Below are 27744 nucleotides of genomic sequence, written 5' to 3'. Positions count from 1 at the left end.
TTTATATAGCCCCCCACAGTTATGAGTTTACTTTATATAGCCCCCACAGTTGTGAGTTTACTTTATATAGCCCCCACAGTTGTGAGTTTACTTTATATAGCCCCCCACAGTTGTGAGTTTACTTTATATAGCCCCCCACAGTTGTGAGTTTACTTTATATAGCCCCCCACAGTTATGAGTTTACTTTATATAGCCCGGTCTCTGGCCGCGTAATTTTAATACGGTAATAGTTCGGTGCAGATTGTATTAAGTGGTAAAGTCCTTTTTATGCTTTTGATCGTACTGAAAACCTAGATCTAAGTTTGCTGTTCCTAGATTTTTAATGATCAAGTTTAACTGAAATTATAACAATTTGTCAAACTATTCATTAAACCATGGTAATTAGTAAGCATTGAGACTCGAATATTCCATTGGGCATTACTTTGCCCAGAGTTTAACAAGTAAATAGGACTGATTTAATTTATGGACAGGGTTAATCATCACCGCGGGAAGGTACATTGTAAAGTTATTTTCCTTATTGCCTGAACTGTCTTGTATGAGTATCTATTTTCTTCCCAACCTTTCTTCCATGAGGTACCGTGGCCCGTGGTTGTTGCTGTGGTCGGCCTCGCGTGGGCGGGCGGTGCCGTGGCGGAGTCTAAAGCTGCTCTGCTGGGGGGGCTTCACTGACCTGCTGCATCCACTTCGTAGGACGTACTGGTTTCTTGTCACGGTGTATGTAAGACTTGTGTGCTGGCTGTTGCTGGTACTGAGCTGCGAGTGTTTATAAGAGTTCGAGGAACTCCCATTGTTTTTTTTTTTATTTGATTTTTTCTTGCTGAGGAAGCGTCTAGTCTGTCTACGGACGCTCCGCGAAGTATTGATGTGTGTTAGAGTAGGTCTGTTAAACAAAGTACATTTTTAATAAATATTACCAACGAAATTTACTTTTATGCTGATAACTTTAATAATCTCTGCTGCACTACTATAAGTAAAGGTCAAAGCAATGATTGGGAGGACTCTATAGCGGAGTAGTAAGCAAACTGGTTAATTAATGTACGGCCCCCGAAAGGATGAGGATAGACTGCAGCAGCCTCGATACAGATGCAGCCATCACCGCTGTAGGATGCACCGGTCGCGGTTAGGATTGCTTTGTTCCACTAAACTGGAAGCATTGAGTGATAAAGATGACTAGCACATTCACAGAAGAGGTATGAGTAGTGCTGAGAAAAGGCCTACCATTCAAAGTGTTAATTTTTTTTTAAATGGCTTTGTACTAACTGTCCCTAGTGGTTTACTATGAATAGTCACCCAAGTGCGATGATAAATTTTAATGGACTTTACAACAAACACAGCATTTACAAAACCTACAATTAGTAGTGACACAGAACAGTAAATGAATTATTCAACCAAAAACCTGCGTTTACATACACGGCGCAGTCGGAACAGTAGTCTGGACTATGTAAACTTATTCACTCACTTCAACGGGCCAGACTATTCCACGGATCATTCACTGACTACGTGAGTTTGACCGTGAATGATCCGAGGGACATCCTCAGATCACTTACGGTCAAACTCACGTAGTCGGTGAACATTCGTCTGTAGAACTATAGTCTAGCCTGTACAAGTAAATTTTTCTGTAGTGAATAAAGTCGTCTATTGTCCAGACTCCTATCAGCCTATCCTTAACTGGTATACCACAATTTTACTTCAGTCATAACTATTCAACCAAAAGCTGCATTTACGTACACTGCAGAGGAGAATAGAGAACATCTCATTCGTTTACTTACATTATTTGTATTCGCTCTAGACTAACACAATTCATCTATACGCGAGTTTATAACCGTTAATGGTGTGGCAAAGTTTTTCTTGAATAAATATGGAGGAGAGTAAGAAAATAATGTCCTCCAGAATCTACTCGACTAAAGAGGACATTCCTTTTCTTGACTCACCATATTCGTTAAGAAAATTTTCCTCGGATCATTCACGGTCACAGACTCGCGTGACGGATGAATTGTGAGTCTACCCCATACAAATATGTTTTTCTTTTTGTTGAATGAATGCCCTGCGTTGGCCACACTCCTCTCCCCTTGGTGAGCACAGCCTGTCCTGAAATTGTATACCACAGAATAGCACTTCATCTGATCTCGTGCACCCACACGCTTGAAGATGCAACACTAACACGGCGGCATACCCGGGAAACTGGAAACTGCTCACGTAAACACTGAACCCGCGCTGACCCCAACCTGCGCCTCTACGTAGAGGTGCGGGTCAGGGTGAGCGCGCGGGCCCTGGCAGCCTCTGATTGTCAGCCTCATGGACACAAATAATACGGGCCGTCCTGAGCAATAGGACTTCATCTGAGTAAAGTGTCGACTCTCGCCTTCCACCTGTCGGGGCTGGGTTACTTTTATAGTTCAGAGGGGCTACACTGTAATCCCTCAGGTTGTCAGGCAGACGGGGAAGATTAATCTTAATGAAAGTCGAGACTTCCTCAGAACAATGCGGTCCTGTCATTTAGAATCAGCCATAAACTCCGTTGCTGATAAAATATAAACTCGTGACTAGTATACAACGTCCGATGCTTCACGAACGTCCCTCAGCGTCGATATCGTAACGTAGGTATATAATTTGTAATTTGTAACCCTAATGTAATGCAACAATTCTTTACAAAGGTCACTCTGTTAATTGAACTCGGCTTCTCCTTACCAACAAAAGGAAAACTAAACTCGGAAGTAATACTGTACACCTACTGTGGGCTAACAACGAACGCCTTCCCCGCACTGCCAAGCCGTTACTGATCAGGGAGGCAGAACACTGGCTGACCTGTGGAGTGCCTCACGTCCTGTTTCTCCGCCTATCGCCAACAGGCAACCTGCCAAAGAAGTGTGAAACATTCCGTTCCTATTGCTTCTATGACTTCTCTCAAAAGGGAAATTATTATTTATTATCCTGGAATTAACCTCGCTGTTTCGGAGTTCTCTCTAAGGCGCAGAATTCAGCACTTTTCGTCTCCTTACCGTCTGGACCCGCCTCAAAAATTACATAAAACATTTGTACGTGTTAGCTGATCGTCACGGCGCGGGAGGGAAGCTGAGGAGATGCTGATGGCAGTGGTGAGGTCATTATGCTCATTCTGAAATTGATCTCCACCTGTTTTGTCTCCACCCCTTTTTTTCTGCTGCGACTATTTTCTGTTAAATGTGAACAAGGTTGTATAACAAACATTGTCAAGCAGCTTTGGAGATTGTTCTCCCCACTGAGAGTAGAGTGGCTCCGTGACGCAGCGGTCAGGCCGCGGCAGGAAGGTTTTCGTTAGGCGGCCGCGGGTGCACGGCCGCGGCGCCACGTGGTGCGGGCTGCCAAGCCCTGCTGTCGGCGCCCTTCCTCGGTGTGCCGACTAGCATTCTGTTAGATGATATGAAATGGCCTATACATGACGTATTCTTCAACCTTATCACAACCTCAACGTCATACATGATGCATAAGCATCACAAGCAATTTATATACAGATACAATCAATTAGTTCCCTTCATGGCAAAAAATCTATATACATGAACGAATCTTTACATACATCAATGAATGAACCAGTGCACCACCAGGAAGCCACGAGACGCGCCTGGAGCTGCCGAGCCGCCGTTCCGGATAACCGAGTGACCGCTGTAGGGCGAGCCGTTCCGCCGGCACAGCGCTGCGTTACGTGGCTAGGAGTAGTAGTCTTAGTATTACGGTTACAGTGTTTGGTAACGACTCGAGGTGGCCAGGAGCGACCCTACGGAACACTACTCATGCCGACTCTAGGAAGATCGTGTATGCTGAACGCCACCATACAGCCTCTTCTTTGTATGTGTGTGTGTATACCTTAGAGGTCCAGAGAGGCAGTCCAAGGGAAAAAATGGCAAACACAGTGCAGTGAAAATAAGACTGATGCCCGAAAAAAATATTAACTTTTATCAATCAAAAATATACATATAAGGGAATGGCGTATGTTATGTGCATGTGTGGATGAGAAAAAAACAATGTCGTGCTACTCTCTGCTGCTGCCAGAGACAATTGAAAACGACGTTTGAGGACACTGATGCATATATATATATATATATATATATATATATATATATATATATATATATATATATATATATATATATATATATATATATATATATATATATATATATATATATATATATATATATATATATATATATATATATATATATATATATATATATATATATATATATATATATATATATATACATACAACTATTCTCTTCCTTAGACTGCCTCCTGTACCGTAAAAAAAATATTATATATAGTTAGAAAGAACCTTTGGAAAACAAGTTCTTTTTGTCAGGAATGCTTGACAAACAACCCTACGGAGCTCACTACTCATGCCGAGTACGGGTAGATAATATACTGTATAACACATCATGTATCCTCTTTGTAGTCAGTCAGATCCTGAAGAAACCAACCCTTCGGTCTGCCTTGCCAGGAATGATCAACAACCCTACGATCACTACATCATGCCGACTCTAGGAAGGTAGTATACTGTATAATAAATCCTACGTCCTCCCTGTATAGGCGGTAAGAACCTTAAGAAAACCTCTTACTTCTGTCAGTACTGATTAACAAACCTACGAACTTCATGCCGGGTCTAGAGATATATTGTGTACATTGTCGGTCTTATAAGAAAACATCGACTGGAAAACCTATTTCTCCGTTTTCTTTGTCAGTATTCAACAAGAATGTAGGTACAGGTGAGGTCCTGGCCCTGTAAGGGTGGACGGGCGGCCACGACCAAGACAAAATGGAGTCCCATCCATCCCAGGGAGATCGCCCATCCACTCCTTATAAGGCCCAGTGAGGTGAGTACGGTAGTCTAGTAATTAGTTTATAATATTTAGATACTCAGAAAAGGAATTATTATGCCTCGGAAACGTACTCCTCTAATCCTAGTTAACAAGACTGCGTAAAGGAAGAGTGGCCATAACATCGGGTGTCGGGAGGGCTCTCGAATCGAAACACTGATGTCTACCCTTGACTGAAGTTTTTGACATTATCCAGACAGATTTCTCCTTGCCATTTCGAAGCCGCCACACTTTGGATTCTCAACCTTTCTAACAGGACGATTGTATAAGTTAAATCATTTTGCCTTATGTTGTTGTATGCATAATTAGAAAACGCTGGTCTTGATAAATCATATATAATCCTCGAGTTGATCATGAAGAGAAAATTACAGATCTTACACGACTCTCCACTACGGCTTCACCTCAATACTTCGATGCTACCCCCTTCCCCCTCATCCCTTCCCCCTCGCCTCATCTCCCCCCCCCCCCCCCGCATCCCTTCCCCCTCGTCCCGCCCAGAGCCGCGCCGCACGCTGGCGAAGCCAATGGAGAAATATAAAGTTTCCATTGAAAGAAAAGTTCAGGATCTCAATATCAAAGTTTACCTAAGAAATATAATAAAAACACAAAGTATCCGTTCGCGTCCTCGATGTGAGCATATTCTTTTGTTTCGACTTGGGTTTCTCCGCCAGTCCGTACTCACTCACCCTTCTAGTCAATACACTTACACTCCTCCAGAAACCGTGATTTATGAACTAATTATTGTCAAACTGTCATAGTGCTTCGCCTCTGTCGTAATTGTCAGTCACGATTCATTTTATACAACGCCAAGATCCCCACGCTGGCTTTGTTTCTTATGATCGTCTGTCCGAACGCTAGTATGCATATCATGACTTTTATTACAGTACTTTTATAAACGAGACACCTGATATACGTTCGTCCGAGCAGCGTTGACAAATTGTCGTACTTTGAACATTGCATTAATCATTTTTAGGCTCCAAGACTGTCGTAACCACACACATAACGATAGGAAAATAAAGTTAGCGTTAAAACTGTTAAATATTGATGGGTTTCCTTTTTTTTTTTTTTTTTTTTGCTATAGTTATCGGTCAGAAAGTACAAAAATGCAATGCGCTGAGTACGGTAATTTGGCAACTCTAGTTCGTCGTCAGTCTGAATTCATGCGCTTCGATCCCACTCCATAGGCCCGAACCTTAGAATGTGCATTATGATTAGTCTTACAGTATTCCTATGAACGATTGAGACTAGATTCTCGAGATACAGTACGAGAGGTAAGTAAGTAGGTAGTATTAGATCTAGAGGCTATAGTAGTAACAGGTAAAGACCCACGGAATGAAGGCTTACACGCTAGTTAGACCGCGGAGTAGAAAACAGTGATAATAAACAAGACCGAATTACTGAACAAGACTCGTGCGATGTGTTAAGACTGAAAACAGCAAAATCACAGGTTGTTATAAGATGTTAAGGGGTTAGACAATGATAATGAACGATACTGAATTACTGAACAAGAGTCGTGCGATGTGTTAGGACTGAAAACAACAAAATCACAGGTTGTTATAAGATGTTAAGGGGTTAGACAATGATAATGAACGATACTGAATTACTGAACAAGAGTCGTGCGATGTGTTAGGACTGAAAACAACAAAATCACAGGTTGTTATAAGATGGTGAGGGTTAGACAACGATAATGAACGATACTGAATTAATGAACAAGACTCGTGCGATGTATTAGGACTATGAAAATCAAATTACGAGATGTTACAAGATGGTGAGAGAATGAAGTTTACAGTAGAGAATTGATGATTAGGAACACCATTTATAAATCACTGAACAAGACTCGTTAAGATGTTTCTGAAAAAGATTATCAAAAGAATCACCTGAATTACTTTTTGTTATAAAGTAGGAAGTTAGTTAAGTAGCAAAGATCCTATGGTTAAGAACATCGAGGATTTACTGAACAAGACTCGTGTAAGATGTAATATAGGTGAACAGATTATCAATAGGTATTAGTGGCTGTTCTTAATGACTGAGAAGGTTAAGTTACTAATGTTGTGTGAGAATTAAGTAGCAAATATTCAATGGTTAAGAACATCGAAGACTAACTGAACAAGACTCATGTAGGATATAACTGAACATATCAAAAGGTATTAGTGGCTGTTCTTAATGACTGAGAAGGTTAAGTTACTACTGTTGTGTGAGAATTAAGTAGCAAATATCCAATGGTTTAGAACATCGAAGGCTAACTGAACAAGACTCGTGTGTGATGTACTGAACGGATTATCAACAGGTATTAGTGGCTGTTCTTACACGTGTATTCCTTGTGACTGAAAAGACTTGCTACTCTACTCCCGGTCATCCTCACTCCTGCTCCACCCACCCCACACAGCAATCTGTTCTGGAGTAAACGAGAACAAAGTATTAGACATCAATCTCTGCCTGAAAAACTTGAACCAGATCGTTAGAAATCACCATTCCTCCATCAAGAAAGAACAAATACTTGAAAACGTTCGCCCATAATACACGTGAACGAAACTCACAAAAAAACTAATTCACAAACGTTGAATAATGAAAAATAACGCTTTGATTTTCACATATTGACGAAAACAACGAAAACAACGCTAACGGAATTATGTAAAGTCATCGATTCGGAAACAAACGAGCGAAAAAAAAAGTCATTCGCATTTTTCACTATTTAACGAAAGCAAAAAATACGGAAAAAAACGCAAAATCTTCTCAAGTTAAAAAAAAACAACAACAACAAAAAAAACGTAATAGTCATCGATTCTAAACCTTCGGAAAACATGAATTCGCTTCCCTTAAACGTATAATTCGCTACATTTTTCACTATTAAACGAAAACGATAAACGAAAAACACCGCAAACTGATCTCAAGTAAAAAAAAATCACGAATCATGTTACTCATCGATTCTAAACCTTCATAAAAACACATTAATTCGCTTCCCTTAAAACGTAAATCTCCCTTCAAATTTCACTATTAAACAAAAACGATAAACTAAAACAAGGCACACGAGCAAAAAAAAAAAAAAAAAAAAAAAAAAAACGAATCGTGTATAGTTATCGATTCTAAACCTTCATAAAAACACATTAATTCGCTTCCCTTAAAAGATACAACTCGCTAAAAACATGAACGGAACGAAGATTATCACGAATGACTAGACGATCACCTCGAACCATCTACACGTATTGTCTCTGGGCGCAACACAACACAACACACACCTCTCTCAGGATGCCTCGTAAGTGTTGCCATTGATTATCGAACACTCGTAACAATAAAGAAAGAAACAGTAAATACACTTCTTTTTTCCCCCCCTCCGCATTTCCCAAACTTTTATTGTAACATTTAGTAAAGAAACATTGAGAAGTCTTATGTCTCGCCTCTTTTAAACATTCTCTGAGCACTTTTTACCTTTTCAACGTTTATTATATTCTCTCTATTCCTTTCTTCTCCTCCTTATAGCTATTAATATTCGTCTACTATCTCGTTATCTTCATTTTTTGCTTCCTATCTATAATTTTCAATCCTCATCACGTCCTTGAAAGCCTTATCATTCCTCCCTCTTAACCTTCTCTGAGATCTCTTTACATTCTAACGTTTATAATTTCCTCCCTATTCCTTTCTTCTCCTCCTTGTCGCTATTAATATTCATCGTCTATCTCGTATTACACCCCTTTTTTGCTTTCTATCTATATTTCTCAACCCCGAAACCCTTATCACATAACCCTCTTGACCTTCTCTGAGATCTCTTTACCTTCTAACGTTTATAATTTCATCGCCATTCCTTTCTTCTCCTTCTTATCGCTATTAATATCTCTCTGCTATCTCGTATTACCCTCCTTTTTTTGCTTTCTATCTTTATTTTTCAATCCTCATCACGTCCTTGAAACCCTTATCACATCTCCCTCTTAACACTCTGTATCTCATTATCTCTCAACTCACAGTCTCAGAAGACCTTATCACGTTCATCATGGCATCCTGAAACATGCATTCACTCCTCTCTACCTCCCTTTCAATACCCTCTCTTATCTCTTTATCTCACAACCTCAGACGACTCAATCACTTTTATCATGCTATCCTGTGACACGCGGTCTTTCCCCTCCCTACCGACATCCTTCCGGAGAATTCTTACACGTTTTAGGACATGAATGAAGGGTTCTCGTGACCCCACTGAGCGGCGGCAGCAACTCTTGGCTCCCCTCGCGTGCTCCGAACCCATCCAGACATAAAGGCTAAAAAAGAAAGCGGGAAAGAAAACCAGGAAAAAAAAACTCTCCCCACATGAAACAGTCGTCTGGGTAAAGTTTTTTTTTGAGACACAAGAACTTAGACCATAATAATAATAATAATAATAATAATAATAATAATAATAATAATAATAATAATAATAATAATAATAATAATAATAATAATAATAATAATAATAATAATAATAATAATAATAGTAATAAAATTAGATGAATATAGCATGTCAACACGATTATAAGACTGTAAAAGTAAAAGTAAATATACATAAATGACGTGGCGGTGTTTGTGTGTGTGTGTGTGTGTGTGTGTGTGTGTTTGTGTGTGTGTGTGTGTGTGTACAGATGAGATGAGGACAGGATTCCAGGTAAATGAATTGCGAGTCACTTCGTACAAGTAACCCTCCTCTCTCCCTCTCTCCCTCTCTCTCTCTCTCTCTCTCTGCCCCCTCACCCCTCCCGCTTAGCCCAGACTTCGCCACGCCACGCAAACGTCTGGAAAACCCTGATGAATATTGATCGCGCTAAGTCGGATGAGTTGGTTCTCTTCCGCACGCGAGAAAATTGACGTCCACCCCGGGATCTAAGCATTAAAGGGGCTGCTCACTCGCCGGTCCAGTCTGGTTCATCGGAGGCGCTCACAACGACGTGTTTAGTTCAGAACCTTCACTGGATAGCCTTACTGAGGGGATTATGTCACTCCTGCACGGATGGCATCAACACAGCTTTACTTCTAACTTCTGCATTCCCTTTTTTTTTTTGTCACGAAACTGAATTTTAACAGTGAGGGGTTGCTGTTTGATACGGCGACACTTACCAACATGTTTAGTTCATGACGCTACTGGTTGAACTTACTGAACGCACGGATGGAATCAACACAGCTTTACTTCTAACTTCCGCATTTCCTATTTTTTGTCACGAAGCTGAAATTTAACAGTGATGGGTTACTGTTTAATGCCGGGGACAGTTACCAATGACGTGTTTACTTCAGAACCGTTGCTGGGTATCCCTCACGCATGGTTTCAACATATCAACAATTTAAACTTCCGCATTCTCTCTTTTTTTGTCACGGAACAGAAATTTGATAGTGATTGGTAACTGTTTTATACCGGGGACAGTTACCATCGACGTGTTTAGTTCAAAACCGTCACTGGCTATTCTTACTGACCGGATTATGACACTGGCGCACGCATGGTTTGAACACATCTTTCGTTTGTACTTTCGCTTGTTTTTTTTTTTATGTCACGGAACTGGAATTGGATAGTGACGGCTTAATGCTTAATAATGGGAACACTCGGCAACAACGTCTCCACTACAGAATCGATGCCGGATGAACTTAATGAGCGGATTATGTTACTGCTACAAGTATAGTTTTAACACATCTTCAGTTTGTACTTTCGCATTTCCTCATTTTTTGTCCTGGAACTGAAATTTGATCATGATGGCTTGCTCTGTTTAATAATTGTCAGGTAAGAGCATTGTAAGTTTTCTCGCAACATGTTAATGAAAAACATTATTGTAACTGGATATTTTCAAAGGCAGCAGGAGAGGTTAAGTGTAACAGATCCAAAAGACAAAATTATGGCTAACAATAGAAGGTTATTTTAAGTCTCTTCCCGCTCCCGTCACGTCACCACTGAGTCGATATTGATTAGGGGCCGTAAAAACAGGAAGGTAAAAATGCGGACGCTGTATTAAGTGAGCGTTATTAAAATGAAATCAGTCTGTTCTGGACGCTCCACGCTTTTCTGGGACACCGCTGCACCCAAAAAATAGTCGATGTATTGAGTTAGTGAGATGATGTTTGTTGTATTCGTGTTCGTTATTCCTTTCCTCCGTCAGCCATTAAAAAAAAAAAAAAAATGATATTGTTGAGAATCATAAAACAAAGTCGTTATATTTAAAGTCAGAAAGATCAAACGTTACTAATTCTTTGTTGTTGATTTCTTGTTGTTGCTTCTCTGCTTTAGTCATGGATAAGTTGAAACTTGTTAATAATCTGTTTTTTCGTCACCACCACCAGGGAAATCACTGTCAAACTCAAGGCTATATTATTCTACATTTAAATTTTCTAGTCTTTAAACATATCCCATACTCGTTCAAGGGAAATCACCATCCATCTCAAGGCTATATTATTCTACATTTAAATTTTCTAGTCTTTAAACTTATCCCATAATCGTTCAAGGGAAATCATTCAACTCAAGGCTATATTATTCTACATTTAAATTTTCTAGTCTTTAAACATATCCCTAATCGTTCAAGGGAAATCATCACCCAACTCAAGGCTATATTATTCTACATTTAAATTTTCTAGTCTTTAAACATATCCCTAATCGTTCAAGGGAAATCATTCAACTCAAGGCTATATTATTCTACATTTAAATTTTCTAGTCTTTAAACATATCCCTAATCGTTCAAGGGAAATCATCACCAACTCAAGGCTATATTATTCTATATTTGAATTTTCTGGTCTTTAAACATATCCCATAATCGTTCACCCATGACAAGCAGAAATGTTACGCTTTCTACCGAGAACAGTAACCGCGAATTGCTTCATCACACGGAGATTTCACTGCTTATAACTTTCTTCTGTTACGATTCGGTACACAAAGTTTCGTGCTCTCTGACGTGATTCGTTTTATAAAAGTGCTCCTAATTAGCATGAACAGATAATCAACGGCTCATTACTTCGCAAACTCAATATTTAATTAATGGCTGTTATGTTTTTTTTTTTGCTCTCGTGCAAAACATACTGACTGCAAATCCTGCTTATAATGAAGAAAATAGTTCATGCGGTAACATTTATTCTCCTCGCGGACAATTATAATAAACAACATATAATAATAATAATAATAATAATAATAATAATAATAATAATAATAATAATAATAATAATAATAATAACACGCGCATGGTAGCAGGTTCCTAGTTCCGCTTATTACGAATGAAAACAAGAGCCAATCAATGCGTCAATAACCCTCTCGCAGAAGCACAAAACCAGACGGCCTTGACTACCCATCGACATTACAATAACTTCAGTAATAAGGCTCCTTGAGGGAAGATATTACCGCACGTGTATTGACTTAATGAAAAAACAAACTGTACAATTATATATGAATACTTGCCCCAGGTGTTTTTTGCAAGAGATCAATAAGTACGCTCGTCTCACCTCTCCTTATGTTCTTGTGTTCTCCCACCCTGACCTTCATCCGTGAGCCTAAACTGAACATATATCGATAAGGAAACCAGTGAGCAAGTTCCCCATCAGATATCACCTGACAAACAACAAGGTCAATGAATAAGAAAACCCGTCTCTCTCCCCTCCTCTCGTCGTGACCTTCAGTACAAAGCCTTACCGGAGCATATATCGATTCGGAAACCAGTGAGCAAGTTCCCCATCAGATAACACTTGACAAACAACAAGATCAATCAATAAGAAGGTCCGTCTCTGCCCCTTCCTCTCGTCGTGACCTTCAGCATACAGCCTAAACGGAGCATATATCGATTCGGAAAGCAGTGATTAAGTTCCCCACCAGATAACGCGTGACAAATATCAAGACCTCCTTCCGTGACCTTCACTATATAACCTAAACAGAACGCACTAATGTCAATACAGAAACCATTGATCCTCTGTCTCCCCATCAGATAAGGCGTGACATTAACATAAAGGGCCACTTCATCTCCATTCTTCCCGTCGTGGCCGAATCATGAAGTCAGAACTCAACATATATTCACTTTAGAGACGCCCTTCAAGAGTTCCTTACGAGATAACACTAAGATGAAATGCGGTTTTCCTTCTCTCTCTATTTCTTCTCCGTTTTTTCCTTTGTATTCTAAATCAAGGAGTCATAACCCAACACTTATTCCCTACAGAAACACCTCTTCAACAGCTGTTCTTGGTAATAGGAGAGTAAACAGAGGAAGTGTGAGTTGAGGTGAGTCTAGAGGAGGGAGTGGAGAGGAAGACTAAACGTGCATGGCGAGAGAGAGGGCGTGACGCGGAGGAAAGGTCAGGTGAAATTGAGTTATTTTTCTGTTTGTTGACTTTCATATTTTTTTTCCATTTTCTGACCTTTCGCAGACACACTGGAGGGAGATCGCAGATAATACAGCACCGATGCCAGATTGTCCTCTAATATTTGACGATTTCGGAACCAAAAACTGTCTTCACTGCCTCCAAAACTACATCCATTTATAGTTATCGTTGAAATGTTTAATTAATGACGTCTTTTTACAGTAGCTAAGTGTCAAAAACCGCGGAATACCATGTGGTCAATACAGCAATCTGGCAACACTATAATAGAGGGACAGCGTATAATGGGCATATATTCTTGTATCACGTATAATCCTTAGTCTCTCCCTTTGTTAGTAAAATAAATCAGACACGCTCAGACAGTGTGCGCCAATACATCTCTCCGGGCGGTGATGAAAGAGTGAAGGCAACAGCGGGAAGGCAGACCATCACCTTTAGTGTCTCGTTATACAGTAATTTGTTTTGCTAAGTGAGGTCAAGGCAAGCTCGCTGCGTCATGCTAATCGTGAATGTAATGACTGTCGGTTCCGTAATGAATTCCAACAGCACAGCGGTGTCCGGCTTTCCCTCTGGTGTGTGACCGAGTGAAACTATGATATGGAAAGCTCTTTAATGGAATGCGTGTGAATTAGAATTGCAAACGTATGAAGGGAGAGTATATATGTAACGAAATTGTGAATGAAGAAGAAAAAAATCCATCTATCAGTGCGTGTGTGACCCTGAATAGCGAACGAAAAAGGAACGTCACAGAACGGAATGTATGGGACTGTGAATTATTGCAAACGAAGAAGAAGCGACATCAATCATTATATACGTGACTTGAAATTGTGAAGGAAAAAAAATCCATCTATTAGTGCGTGTGTGACACCGAATAACGAACGAAAGAGACGCCAAATAACGGAATGTATGGGACTTAGAATTATTGCAAACGAAGAAGAGGCGACATCAGTCATTATATAGGTGACTTGAAATTGTGAAGGAAAAAAATCCATCTATCAGTGCGTGTGAGACCCCGAATAACGAACGAAAAAGGAACGCCATAAAACGGAATGTATGTGACCCAAAATTGTGAATGAGGGAGAAACGTTATGTATTAGTGTGTGTGTGTGTGTGTGTGTGTGTGTGTGTGTGTGTGTGTGTGTGTGTGTGTGTGTGTGTGTTTAATATGTAGTCGTGTTTCTGTTGACTGTCGTTCTTATTGTGACTTTAACATAACAAGAAAAAAAAGAGTGACGTAGAAAATTATATACTAGGAAAAATAAACGCATAAGTTAAAATTATTGATAACACAAAACATTAACATAAATAAATAAATGAATAAAAAGAATAGTTAGTTAAATAAATACTTAAATACCACAATAAACACTTAACACAAATAAATAATGAGCAGTCTTTACCATTAATAATTTGTTTTAATATTTTTCCCTAGTTTATCCTTAATTATTTCTCTTCTCGACTTGCGGACCATTTTTTCCCCCGTCATTCATCCTCTATTTTCCTTCCTGGCCCTCAGAAAACATTTAATTCCCTTGACTTACAAAGAACTTTCATTTATCCTTCTACCCTATTTCCCCCTTCGACCTTTGTAATTTTCTCTCACCTTATTAACCTGAACAAGACTTTAACTTTCCCCTTCGCCCTTTGTAATTCTCTGTCGCTTTATTAACCTCAATAAGACTCTAGCTTCCCCCCTTCGCCCTTTGTAATTTTCTATGTTTCCTTATTAACCTGAACAAGTCTCTAATTTACCCGTGCGACTTTTGTAATTCTGTAAGTCGCCTCATTTACCTCAACATGACCAAATTCCTTTCTCCAACCGTACTGTTACAAGAGTATATTAACATTCTCACCCTGTACAATATTCTGCCCACTCCTCTTTCTCTCGTGACCTTCCCAACGCCCCTAGTCAGATCATTGCATTCCCGGTTCATTTAGCTTCAGAAACAATATGTCTAACAATTCCCCTGCATCGAACAAATCTAGCATGACGTTATAAAAAGACATTCACTCAGCGATTACATTTCCACCTAATTTACTCTCAGAATAAAAAAAAAGAATTAGCGTCACAGGTATATGATTCCCTCACACCCAACGTATCTTCCATTACGTATAAGAAAAAAAACATTCACTTAGCGATGTTTCCATTTCATTTAGTCTCAGAAAATAGAGTAATGAAAGCCATTATTTCGTCGATATGATGAAAAACAGAGACTTGCCTTTGGATATGACGTTAAAATAATCTTATACACCTTGTCTTTCATTCCTCAGGTAATATCTTCGCCTCTAAACCAAAGATTGAGATAACATCGGTTTCCTCTGCGCACTACTGATACTAAAAATAAGTAAAAATATAAATAATAACTCCAACCTCAGATTAGCGCACAGAATCGACCACCGTTACCTCACTGGACATTCATATATATTAAATTTCAACATATTATTCCCCTCCCTTTTGTTCCCCGTCCATCAAAACCGCCAAGGAAATCATAAGAGTAAGCGTACAACATTGGGTAGTATTATAAGACATTTCATCGCCCAGGAACACTAATTTGACAGGGCTTTCGTGGGAGTTGTGGGCATTTCCAGGAGTAGTGTTATGACCCTGGTGGTAGTGTGACCCTTCTTTTTTTCGGTCCTTCATTTTACTTCTGTCTGTCTAACTCTATTGGTCGTATTATAAGACATTTCATCGCCCAAAAACACTAATTTGACAAGGCTTTCGTAGGAGTTGTGGGCATTTCCAGGAGCAGTTCTATGACCCTGGTGGTAGTGTGACCCTTCCTCTGTACGATGAGCCTGTAGAAACACTCATTAGAACCCAATTGACCCCCTCTTTGACCTTTAGAAATAGATAATGTGAAAAGCGAGTGTCTTGTAATACCGCCCATTGACTTTTCGCGTTAGGAACAGAACCAAGTGAACACCGACCACTGCGGAGCCTAAGAACGAAGAAGCGACTCTCTCTTGGTAGCTATAATTAATCTGCGTTTAAAATCTTCAACAAGAACACACGGCGATGACAACGACAAATCTCGATCCACTAACACAAAAACACATATGACAGTCAGGTCGCGGTTCGAAAAATAGACTCTGAAGAATGAATTTACGTCTAGGGAACAAGAGATAAAATATTACTATCAACATTTTCATATAACAGAGAAAGACAAGACTTCCCTTTGCCCTGAACCCAACTTACACCCACGTCCATCACCGCCCCGCACCTCCTCCGTCTTTTCGCTATACTCTCACTCCCTGACAACCGCCACACCGCCCTCTCACCACTCTCCTTCTCGCCCTGTGTCCTCTTCTATCCCTTGTGGTGCAGCCGGTTGTGGGAGTCCTGCGAATAGAGGGAGAGGAAGAGCAGGTTGTGGATGAGGAACTGCTCGGTGAGGATGGAGGCGAGGTACCAGGCGGGGAAGTACTCGAGTGTGATGAGCCCGTGAAGGTTGTATCGCCTCTCCGTGTAGTCCCATGGGCAGGCGCCGTACTGCCGTAGCAACAGACCTGCAACACACAAGGGTTTAATACGCTTTAATACACTATCACCATCTATCTATCCATCTATCTATCCATCACGGCTATCACTGCCATCATTATCAGCATCATCATAATAAAAATCAATAGTAATGTACAAGCCACCAATCAAAGTGCTGTCGCCTCGTTTGTCAAGTCGTGAACCTTGCGATTCGGACACGTGGACCGAAGCACCGAACACACACAGTTACCCGCTGCTGTGATAATTGCATGATCTTGTTGGCAGTTGAAATAGATGTAAATATAAGGATATTGCATCACTGCCACGACGCTGATGGGCTTATGCATATGACATGAGAATGCTAAGGTCTGCATCAGCTGTTGAATTATAATGTATTCTGAATAGCATACATTTCATCGTCTGTTTAATAACTAACTATGTGCATCAGTAATATTAACAATCATTACAGCCTCCGTCAGAAGCACCATCAACAGAATACGGTCCTTCAGCGCTTCTTTCATTTGCTAGCTAGAATTAAGCGTTTTATGAATTAAGTACAAGGTTAATTCACACATTTTACCTCATATCGTCCGTCACTAAACCTACAAATCGTCACCTTCGTAAGCAAACCGCCTGAGTCAATATTTTCTACTTTACAGGAAATAGGAAAAGAACTATCATCATCTCATTTGGCTTAAGATTTAGGCAGAAATGAAAAGGCCAATTCTAGAACACTCAAACCCTGAATGACGAAGGCAACTCTACAAAATCGGGCGTCACATGTTAAAAAAATTGGTTTAGACAAAAACCTGGAAACCGCTGACAAATGACACAGGCGATTACATTATGAGGGTGACGAAATGACGAGAGTGAACCCGCTGCTACTATAATATTGGACTTCACGATTTTCAACAGGTGAGATGAAACGCTAATGAAAACTAACATTTTTTCGTCGATATGATGAAGAGCAGAGACTTGCCTTCAGATATGACTTTAAAACAATCTTATACACCCTGTTTTTCATTCCTCAGGTAATATCTTTGCCTCTAAAATAAAGATTGAAATATAACATCGGTTTCCTCTGAGCAGTACTAATACTATACCTGTCGAGAACTCCCACAGGTAGATCCAGGCGACGTAGCAGAGTCCTCGCAGGGGCAGCGGCAGAGAGGTGTAACAGCGACGGTACAGCAGCTCCACCACCAGGCTGCCTACGCCATAGATGAACAGCGACCAGACGCTTGTACTACCTGAAAAACAAGGAGAAAAGACTAAGGTCGGTATTATAAGACACTCGCCTCGGACATCAACTATTTCTAAAGGTCAAAGAGGGGATCAATCGGGGTCTAATGAGTGTTTCTTTAGGTTCACGGTACAGAGGAAGGGTCACACTACCACCAGGGCCATAAAACTACTACTGGAAATGCCCACAACTCCTACGAAAGCCTTGTCAAATATGTGTTCTTGGGCGGCGAAATGTCTCATAATTCGACCCTAAGTACTCGCTCATACTCATTTTAACTCGCACTGAAACTCACGCCCTAAGACAAACATATACCATACGTTATTACTCTCTCAATGAACGCGGATACTTAATACTTCATCTTGCATTTTCTTGTAGTTATTTCTTATCACTTCTATTATCCTGTTATCACTTCTATACTCATATCAACACATACTGAAATACTCGTCTTAAGTTAAATGTATAGCACACGTTATTACTCTCACAATGAACGAATATACTGACTCATAATTTTCTCTCATACTTTTATTCTTATCAAAGCCACACGAATAGTCACACATACACGTCGGGTACTCTTCAATATTTCGTCTTTATGCTTACACTCTCATACCTATTCCTGCAGCACACACACACACACACACACACACACACACACACACACACACACACAGACACACACACACACACGTCACGCGGTCAATCGTACACTGATTCACACTTCGGGCACGCCAACTCACACTCAACACGCACACTAATGACTCACAATGAACCCTCGACGCTTAAAACATAACTGACACGCACCACACGCACGTAGTTGTCCTACATTAATTTACACTAAACACTTTAAGCCTTGGTTCAATACTTCGTCTTTGTCATCGTCGCTTTAGTACGGAGGGAGGGAATATTGGTGTGGGGGAAGAGATTAGCATACGGGAGGGAGAGAGTGCTATGGGGAAGGAGGGAGTGATTTGGGGAGAGAGAGAGAGCGATGTAGGGAAGGAGAGAGCGATGTGGGGAGGGAAGGGGCGATGTGAGGAAGAGAGAGAGCAATGTGGGGAGAGAGGGGGCGATGTTAGGAAGGGAGAGAGCGATGTGGGGAAGGAGAGAGCGATGTGGGGGAGGGAGAGAGCGATGTAGGGAAGGAGAGAGCGATGCAGGGAAAGAGAGAGCGATGTAGGAAGGAAGGTTAAGAGGTAAGATCAGAAGCAAGATAGCAGGGGGAAGAAGGTGAGATGGAATATGTGGGGGAAAAGTTGGAAGCGCGGGGAAAGGAGGAGCTGTAGGATCGGAGGTGACGAGGTAACATTATAAGCAAGAGAGGAGGGTGAAGCGAGGTGTGTTGGGGCTTGTGCGAGGTGTGTTGGGGGTTGTGTGAGGTGTGTTGGGGCTTGTGTGGGAGGGAGGGAGGTGAAGGGGTCTGCAGTAACCATCATAACACCTGTGGTAATTTTTCTCGCCACATTTTTTTAGAAACCAATAAAACGTGTGTAGCGCATATGAATTAACGCTTGCTTGAATATAGAAGGCACACACACACACACACACACACACACACACACACACACACACACACACACACGGTATATAAGTAAATATGTACACAGTTAAACTATTCACTAGTACTTTAATTATATTTTTCAAGGTAAATAATCGATTTTCTTTACTCAGTAATAGTATTAGTAGTAGAAGAGGTAGTACCTCAACTAGTAGTAATTGTACTAATAGAGTAGTAGTAGTAGTAGTAGTAGTAGTAGTAGTAGTAGTAGTAGTAGTAGTAGTAGTAGTAGTAGTAGTAGTAGTACCTCAACTAGTAGTAATTGTAGTAAAAGAGTAGTAGTAGTAGTAGTAGTAGTAGTAGTAGTAGTAGTAGTAGTAGTAGGAGTAGGAGTAGGAGGAGGAGGAGGAGAAAGAGTAAACATGGAAACATGGAAATGCAGGCAACAGAAAGCCTATTGGCTCATTACGAGGTCGCCCGCTTTGGTGATTGAATCTGCTCGACAGGCACTTGGGGCTTGAGGAGCAGATGAAAGCACCTCGATATTGAGGAGCAGATGAAAGCACCTCGATATTGAGGAGCAGATGGAAGCACCTCGATATTGAGGAGCAGATGAAAGCACCTCGATATTGAGGAGCAGATGGAAGCACCTCGATATTGAGGAGCAGATGAAAGCACCTCGATATTGAGGAGCAGATGGAAGCACCTCGATATTGAGGAGCAGATGGAAGCACCTCGATATTGAGGAGCAGATGGAAGCACCTCGATATTGAGGAGCAGATGGAAGCACCTCGATATTGAGGAGCAGATGAAAGCACCTCGATATTGAGGAGCAGATGGAAGCACCTCGATATTGAGGAGCAGATGGAAGCACCTCGATATTGAGGAGCAGATGGAAGCACCTCGATATTGAGGAGCAGATGGAAGCACCTCGATATTGAGGAGCAGATGGAAGCACCTCGATATTGAGGAGCAGATGAAAGCACCTCGATATTGAGGAGCAGATGGAAGCACCTTCGATATTGAGGAGCAGATGGAAGCACCTCGATATTGAGGAGCAGATGGAAGCACCTCGATATTGAGGAGCAGATGAAAGCACCTCGATATTGAGGAGCAGATGGAAGCACCTCGATATTGAGGAGCAGATGGAAGCACCTCGATATTGAGGAGCAGATGGAAGCACCTCGATATTGAGGAGCAGATGAAAGCACCTCGATATTGAGGAGCAGATGGAAGCACCTCGATATTGAGGAGCAGATGAAAGCACCTCGATATTGAGGAGCAGATGGAAGCACCTCGATATTGAGGAGCAGATGGAAGCACCTCGATATTGAGGAGCAGATGAAAGCACCTCGATATTGAGGAGCAGATGGAAGCACCTCGATATTGAGGGCAGATGGAAGCCCCTCGATATTGAGGAGCAGATGGAAGCACCTCGATATTGAGGAGCAGATGAAAGCACCTCGATATTGAGGAGCAGATGGAAGCGCCTCGATATTGAGGAGCAGATGGAAGCACCTCGATATTGAGGAGCAGATGAAAGCACCTCGATATTGAGGAGCAGATGGAAGCACCTCGATATTGAGGAGCAGATGGAAGCACCTCGATATTGAGGAGCAGATGGAAGCACCTCGATATTGAGGAGCAGATGGAAGCACCTCGATATTGAGGAGCAGATGGAAGCACCTCGATATTGAGGAGCAGATGGAAGCACCTCGATATTGAGGAGCAGATGGAAGCACCTCGATATTGAGGAGCAGATGGAAGCACCTCGATATTGAGGAGCAGATGGAAGCACCTCGATATTGAGGAGCAGATGGAAGCGCAGCCGCAGCAGCAGCAGCAGCGTCACTCGTCCTCCAAATGTTTGTATTTACTCACACAACAACATCACAGTGCGCTACGCAAACTTTCCAACAACTTTTTGGAGCCAACGCAACAATTTCTGCATTTAACAGAAAATGTTTACATTTAGTTCAACAGCAGTAAGTCTCGGGAAATCGCTTGACACATTTAACATCAAGGAAGTTTTCCAGCAATGTTTCCACCAGAATGTTACTAGTATTCTGATGCCTTCAAGAAGCACCGTGTTACAGGCGGTGTGTTACCTAGGCAGTGATGCGCTATAGTCCACGGACACCGCAAACCACGTGTACAATCGTGGAACACAAGTGATGACACACCGTCCACTGAGTTTCGTTCAGCGGCCTCGACTTTAAAATATATACACCGCATGGAAGGAGGCTAATGTTCAGATATGTCACTACATATACACTCTCCATAATTTATTAGATATGAATTTGTCAGTTGTTCACACTGATAACAAGTTCTTAATTCGCGGACGAAAATGTCTCTTTATATTTCGTTCAAATTTAGTCACTGACAGCTAAAGTTGTTTACAACGCTATTATGCATTTGAATAAATGTTGCATCCATTCCTGCAACGTCCTTGCTAAGAAAATACTAAGAAAACATTGATAACGTGCACAAATATTCTGATAAGGTCTAAAAATATATAATGATACCACCACTTAACTCTCGCTTGACGATGTTGTGCAATGACGTCATCGACCATGCCAGCCGGCGCATTATGAATTGAATGGAATTACAAAGCTATTATTTTGCATTTAAGAATACTAAACGATTCATTTGCATTTATGAAACTAAGCTTTTACTTTGCATTTACGAATACTTGGCTATTATTATGCATTTAAGAAAAATAGGCTATTATTTTGCAGTGACTTTTTTTTCTTATGAGAAAGTAATTCTCTCTCTCTCTCTCTCTCTCTCTCTCTCTCTCTCTCTCTCTCTCTCTCTCTCTCTCTCTCTCTCTCTCTCTCTCTCTCTCCAGAATGCACACAGACGACCAAAGCCAAGCAAGTATTTAACTAAAGGAATGCAGAAAATCTTATTACAGATCGTGCACTAGTGGAAACAAGAGCATTCATAACAGATTTTTTTAAAGAAACATAATCGTCGTGCAGTTGATGGTCTCAGTTTCGTAAGAAATATCCTTAAATAACATCTCTCACACCCACACACACTCTTTGGTCCTTGCACCCACCCACACACCCACACACACTCTCTGGTCCTTGCACCCACCCACACACCCACACACACTCTTTGGTCCTTGCACCCACCCACACACCCACACACACTCTTTGGTCCTTGCACACACCCACGCACCCACACACACTCTTTGGTCCTTGCACACACCCACACACCCACCCACACTCTTTGGTCCTTGCACCCACCCACCCACCCACACACCCACACACACATACGTTACATATAACTCGAATAGCACTGCTGGATAGTTGCCGTCTTTCGGAAACGGCGTCCGAAACATTTTGGAAACTGTGTCAACACTTGTGTCCCACGACTGTACATTACTCAACGGCTCCATGGACAGTGTGAGCACCCAGATGTATCACCCCCGGAACATATATATTCTACATTATTAGTTGTGTGTCATCAGGACGAGTAGTGACCAAACTAACCATTACTTGTGTCATGATGAGCTCCTTTATGTCTCCCTCGCAGCCAGCCATTCCCCCCAGCTCCCGTGCTATACTTTTATGCAGCCTTTTATCATAGTTTTCATGTCTTTAGTGGCAGATTGAACAGAAATTTAAGAAACTATATGAAGAAGGAAAATGAGAACGCACGGATGTACGGCGTTGCACTCTCGCCAGCGCCAGCAGCCAGAGGCCAGTGCGTCCACGGCCAGGCGAGCGCCGCTTTGAAGAAGACTGCGGCATGCTCTTATATATTACCCCTTTTTTCATATTCCAATTCAAATAGAAATAAAAAGTGGAGCACCCCACCTCCCCGCCCACTGGTGGATGGCCCGAGCCACCTCCCTTACGCTGCCCGTCCACTGAGGGGCCGTGTCGAGGCGGAGCGAGTCTCGCTGCCGCTTTTCGCCTTCGAGCAAGAAATCTTTTGGGACCAAAGTTTCCTTTACGTTTTCCTCTGAAACTTTAGAGCAGTGGGACTTCATTAATTTTATTCAGGCATATCATGAAACACGTAGACAATTTGACCTCTCTTTCGGCCACCTCTTTTGATTCTTTTTGTAGGAGCAGCGAGTAGCGGTTTTTTTTTATATCATTGTTTCCTTTTTTTGTGCCCTTGTGCTGTCTTTGTTGTAAAAAATATAAAAAATATCGCTTTCTTCTATCACAGCCATAGTTGGAGAGGAGCGTGTCATGCTTGTGAACTGTCCAAAGACACCACACCCAGGTAATGGGGAAGGGGGAAAGGCTTATTATCAAAGTTAATGTGAACAGAAGCAGCGAGTGATCAGGTCCCCGCCGTCACACCAGCTTCAAGGAGGATTGTATGGCCTGGCGGGAGCTCGCGGTAATCTCAGAAGCCTCACAGACTTGAGCCACGCCAACTATGCCGTGGGACAACTTGGGAAGTCTTGGAATGGATAACTTGGATGTAGCAAACTCGGCATGCAGGGAAGGTTGTGCATAATAGTCGAGAAAGCACATGCAATCAGCCTTCCATTTAACATACGTAATGGATTCTATCTGCTTCTGTATTTGAAGAACGACTGAGGGTGATAAAGTGTGTTAGCGTGGAACGACACACACACACACACACACACACACACACACACACACACACACACACACACACACAGGCGACACGTATGCTGGGTAGATGCAAATTTATGAATAGTATTTGCATTAATGTTGTGGCGGCGAAATTTATTGAGTTCGTTACATCATATAAGTAACATATTATTATCATTATTATTATTATCATCATTATTAAGTGTAGTAGTAGTAGTAGTAGTAGTAGTAGTAGTAGTAGTAGTACATATATTTTTACATTTCTCTATTTCTACCATAATTTATCCCTCATCGCTTTTTATAAACTAACGTAACTAATTTCCCGCTCTAAAAAAGACAAAAATCGGCTTCAAACTCGATAGAAACATAAAAACTTGAGTCAAGAGCCTGGCAAATCCCTAAATTGGAGAAGGTTGCTTACTTATCTTCAATATTTCACGCGCCTGCATATTCATAGAGGTGATGCAAGTGTTTGGGGAAGGGGAGGAGGGCTAGGGGAGAAAGGGGAGCGGAGAGGAGAGGGTGGAGAGGGGAGAATAGAAGGTAGGGGGAAGGGTAGGGTTGGACAGGAAAGTGAAGGTGAGGTAAGGATTATGAAAATGCCTGGAGGAAGAAGGGAAGAGGAGGAGCGAAGGGGAAGGGAGAGAAGGGGAGAGAGGATAGAAGAGAGGTGGGTAAGGTTATGTAAGGGAAGGAAATGAGAGGTTAGCGGGAGAGAGTAGAAGGGAAGGGTAGAAAAGGAAAGGGAAAGGAACGATGAGAGAAAGTTAGAGGTAAGGAAGGAAAGTGTGGAAAAGGAAAAAGGAGGGAAAGGGAAGAAAAAGGAAAGGGAGAGAACGAGAGGAGGAGCCAATGGTAAAGAGTGAAAGGAAAATGAAGAAAATGAAAGGGAAAAGATAGGAAAAGGATACGAGAAGGGAATGGAAGGAAAGAAGGGGAAGGAAAAGAGGAGAAAGAAAGGAAAAACAAAGCATAGGAAAGTTGAGAGGCTTATGGAAATTCAAAGAAGGAGAGAAAAGGGAGAAGGTTATAGAAGACGAGAAGGAAAATGATAGTTAGAAGGGAAGCGAAGGGGAGGAGAGGGAACGTGAGTAGGAGGAAGAGGAGGGAAAGGGGAAGGTATGGGAAGGGAAAAATTATGTAAGCGAGAAAGAGAGTGACAGGCACGTTCACCTTGCACCTGCCACGGGTACCTGAGGCATTCATTAAGGGACGAACACCTGTGAATACGTGTGTGTGAGTGTGTGCGTGTGTGTGTGGAGGGAAGGGAGGTGATAGTGATGACGATTATGGTGATGGCGACGTTCCTAATCCTACTACTACTACTACTACTACTACTACTACTACTACGACCACTACTACTACTACCACTACTACTACTACTACTACTTTACCAATTCTCTCAGCAATCAGATTAACAGTAACAATAAAGTAAATTAAATAGACGTTGCAACTCCCTCATCACCACCACCATCACTACTACTACTACTACTACTACTACTACCACTACTACCACTACTACTACTACTACTACTTTACCAATTCTCTCAGCAATCAGATTAACAGTAACAATAAAATAAATTAAGTAGACGTTGCAACTCCCTCATCACCACTACCACCACCACCACTACCATCACCACCTCCACCACCACCACTTTCCTCTTTCCCCTCCATCTCTTTCAGCACCGTCAGCACACAAATCATTTCTACTTTCCGCAAGGCAATCTCCAAAATGCTGGGAAGGGAACACGCTGCTCTACTCTCCATTTTTCATCCCCCAGACGTCAGGGACCTCGTTGGCTGGACTCCGCGTAAAGATCTTGAAGTTCATTGGCCACACGAGCCGCACTCAGTTGCCCCGCGGCCATCCGTCTCCCTCCCCGTCACACACACTTAGTCTTCTTTACGGCGCCGAGGCTTTACCGGAGCGCCCGCAGCTGGTGCCGGTGGGGAGTTGTCTCGAGATCTTTCCATTCATCACTTGCGGTCTTTGTCTTGCTTCGGCGCAGGAGGAGCCAAAGGTGAAACTAGTGTATATATGAAAGTCCTCGCCACTTTTTTTTTTACAACACAGGATACAACTCAAGGGCACAACAAAAGGAAACAATAATAATAAAAAAGACCGCTACTCGCTGCTCCTAAAAAAAAGAATCAAAAGAGGTGGCCGAAAGAGAGGTCAATTGCAGCCTCAGAACAAATAAAGGTAGATAGAGAATGACGAAAAGACGAAGATTATTACATTTCAACATTTAAGCGGTTTTCGAAGTCGTATCTTTGTTTAAACTGACTCTCCTTGTATAAACATTTCTCTTCGGGCATGAATGTATAAAATATGAATAAAAGCAGATACAAGATGACGAGGAAAGACGAAGATTATAACATTTCAACATTTAAGCGCTTTTCGAAGTCGTATCTTTGTTTAAGCTGACTCGCCTTGTACAAACATTAATCTTCGGGCATGAATGTATATAATATGAATAAAAGTAGATTGAGGATGACGAAGAAAGGCAAGGATTATAACATTTCAACATTTAAGCGCTTTTCGAAGTCGTATGCTTTGTTTAAACTGACTCTCCCTTGTATAAACATTAATCTTCGGGCATGAATGTATAAAATATGAATAATTAACGAATACGAAGAGCGTGTTGAACAAAGTTACATTATTTTGCATTAAGTCTCAAGTTTACTGCTTTTTGGATAGAATTTACATATTTTTTGCATTTTTATCCCTCAAGGGCAAAATAAGACCATAAAAAACTACCTGCGCAACCTTGCATCGTGAAAAGAATTAAAAAGACCCCGAAAAACAGTTTATATGTATAGTTTCTCTTCAATAAATTATCTGCGTGCTGGGGAGGGTTTGGGGAGGTATTTTTTTTACGACTAGGAGACAACTTCATGGTAAAAAAAAGGAAACAAAGAATTCCACTCGGCGCTGATCCTGCATTGTGTATAGCAAGAGAATTACAGATAAGTGGATCAGTCTTTTGGAGAGGGGTCTCAATACTCCTCTCCTCAAAGTGTTTCAGTCGTAAGCAAGAGGAGGTACCAACACAAAAAGGCTGCTCCTGAGTTTAACGGTAAATAGGATTGCATAATAAAGACACTGGTTAACTCTGCCACAAGGTACTTTTGTCTGTTGTGGGAGTGGCAAGTAGCAGGCTTATTTTTTTTTTGCACTCTTTTTGCGGCCCTTGAGCTGCCTCCCTTGATGTAGGAAAAAATATTGAAGATGTTGATTAGCTCTTGCATAAAGGTTTTGGATAGTATTGGGATGAGGTGGTGGGAGAGACTCGTGTGCAGAGGGTTCAGGCAAGGCTAAACGTATCACAGCACCTCTCCACCCGATATTGACCTCTCCTCTGGCCTCTCGTTCTGTTTTCTTTTGTTGGAGTAGCAGCTATAGCGGCCATTTTTGTTCCTGTTGTTGTTGTTGTTGTTGTTGTCTTTTTCCTTGAGTTGCATCCCTTTTATTGTTGTTGTAAAAAAATTATCATGATTTCAGTACCACACGTATAAAAAAAACCGTATTCATAACTTTATGCTTGCGTGGTATTTGCTGAAGAACTGTCAATAATCAAGATAAATATTGAACGTCTTTACTACAGTGTTCAGTAAACAAACCCCCAGATTATAAAACGAATTCACTTACCACATGCGAGTTAATCATAATAGGTTTTTATCAGAGGGTTCCCGGCTTGAATGAGCGTTTGATTGAATTAACAGCTCCTGAAAAGACTGAGTGCGTGTGGCTGTCGCGAGAGAGGGGAAATAAATAGCTTCCCGGATTTGACTTCACG

At 41.4% G+C, this 27744-nt stretch overlaps 2 protein-coding genes and 1 long non-coding RNA gene across 6 annotated transcripts in view; 1 reads left to right on the top strand and 2 right to left on the bottom strand.

The window, feature by feature from the left end:
• Nucleotides 1-1143, top strand: part of LOC126988045 (nephrin-like) — a 34381-nt gene extending 33238 nt beyond the window's left edge. The window contains exon 25 of one of the 2 annotated variants that reach the window (XM_050845834.1): nt 574-1143. The gene's annotated coding sequence lies outside the window, so the exon portion shown is untranslated. The remainder of the gene's footprint in view (nt 1-573) is intronic. The other variant, XM_050845835.1, reaches the window with a different exon arrangement.
• A 152-nt stretch (nt 1144-1295) lies between these two features.
• Nucleotides 1296-4135, bottom strand: LOC126988044 (uncharacterized). Its single transcript, XR_007741406.1, has 2 exons — nt 3554-4135; nt 1296-3387 (listed from the first exon to the last, which is right to left on the bottom strand). It is a non-coding gene; the product is annotated as an uncharacterized LOC126988044 (long non-coding RNA).
• Nucleotides 4136-5338: 1203 nt separating this feature from the next.
• The window catches only part of LOC126988042 (transmembrane protein 229B-like), a 97591-nt gene continuing 75185 nt past the window's right edge, over nt 5339-27744 (bottom strand). For all 3 annotated transcript variants that reach the window (XM_050845829.1, XM_050845830.1, XM_050845831.1), the window contains exons 3-4: nt 17724-17870; nt 5339-16649 (exon numbers count right to left, since the gene is read on the bottom strand). In XM_050845829.1, coding sequence (XP_050701786.1) covers nt 16450-16649; nt 17724-17870 — 347 coding nt within the window. In that variant the 3' untranslated portion in view covers nt 5339-16449. The remainder of the gene's footprint in view (nt 16650-17723; nt 17871-27744) is intronic.

This window comes from Eriocheir sinensis, chromosome 67 (genome assembly GCF_024679095.1).
Source record: "Eriocheir sinensis breed Jianghai 21 chromosome 67, ASM2467909v1, whole genome shotgun sequence".
Lineage (NCBI taxonomy): Eukaryota > Metazoa > Arthropoda > Malacostraca > Decapoda > Varunidae > Eriocheir > Eriocheir sinensis.
The sequence above is the reverse complement of the archived record's forward strand: the minus strand, read 5'-3'. Positions and strand labels throughout refer to the sequence as shown.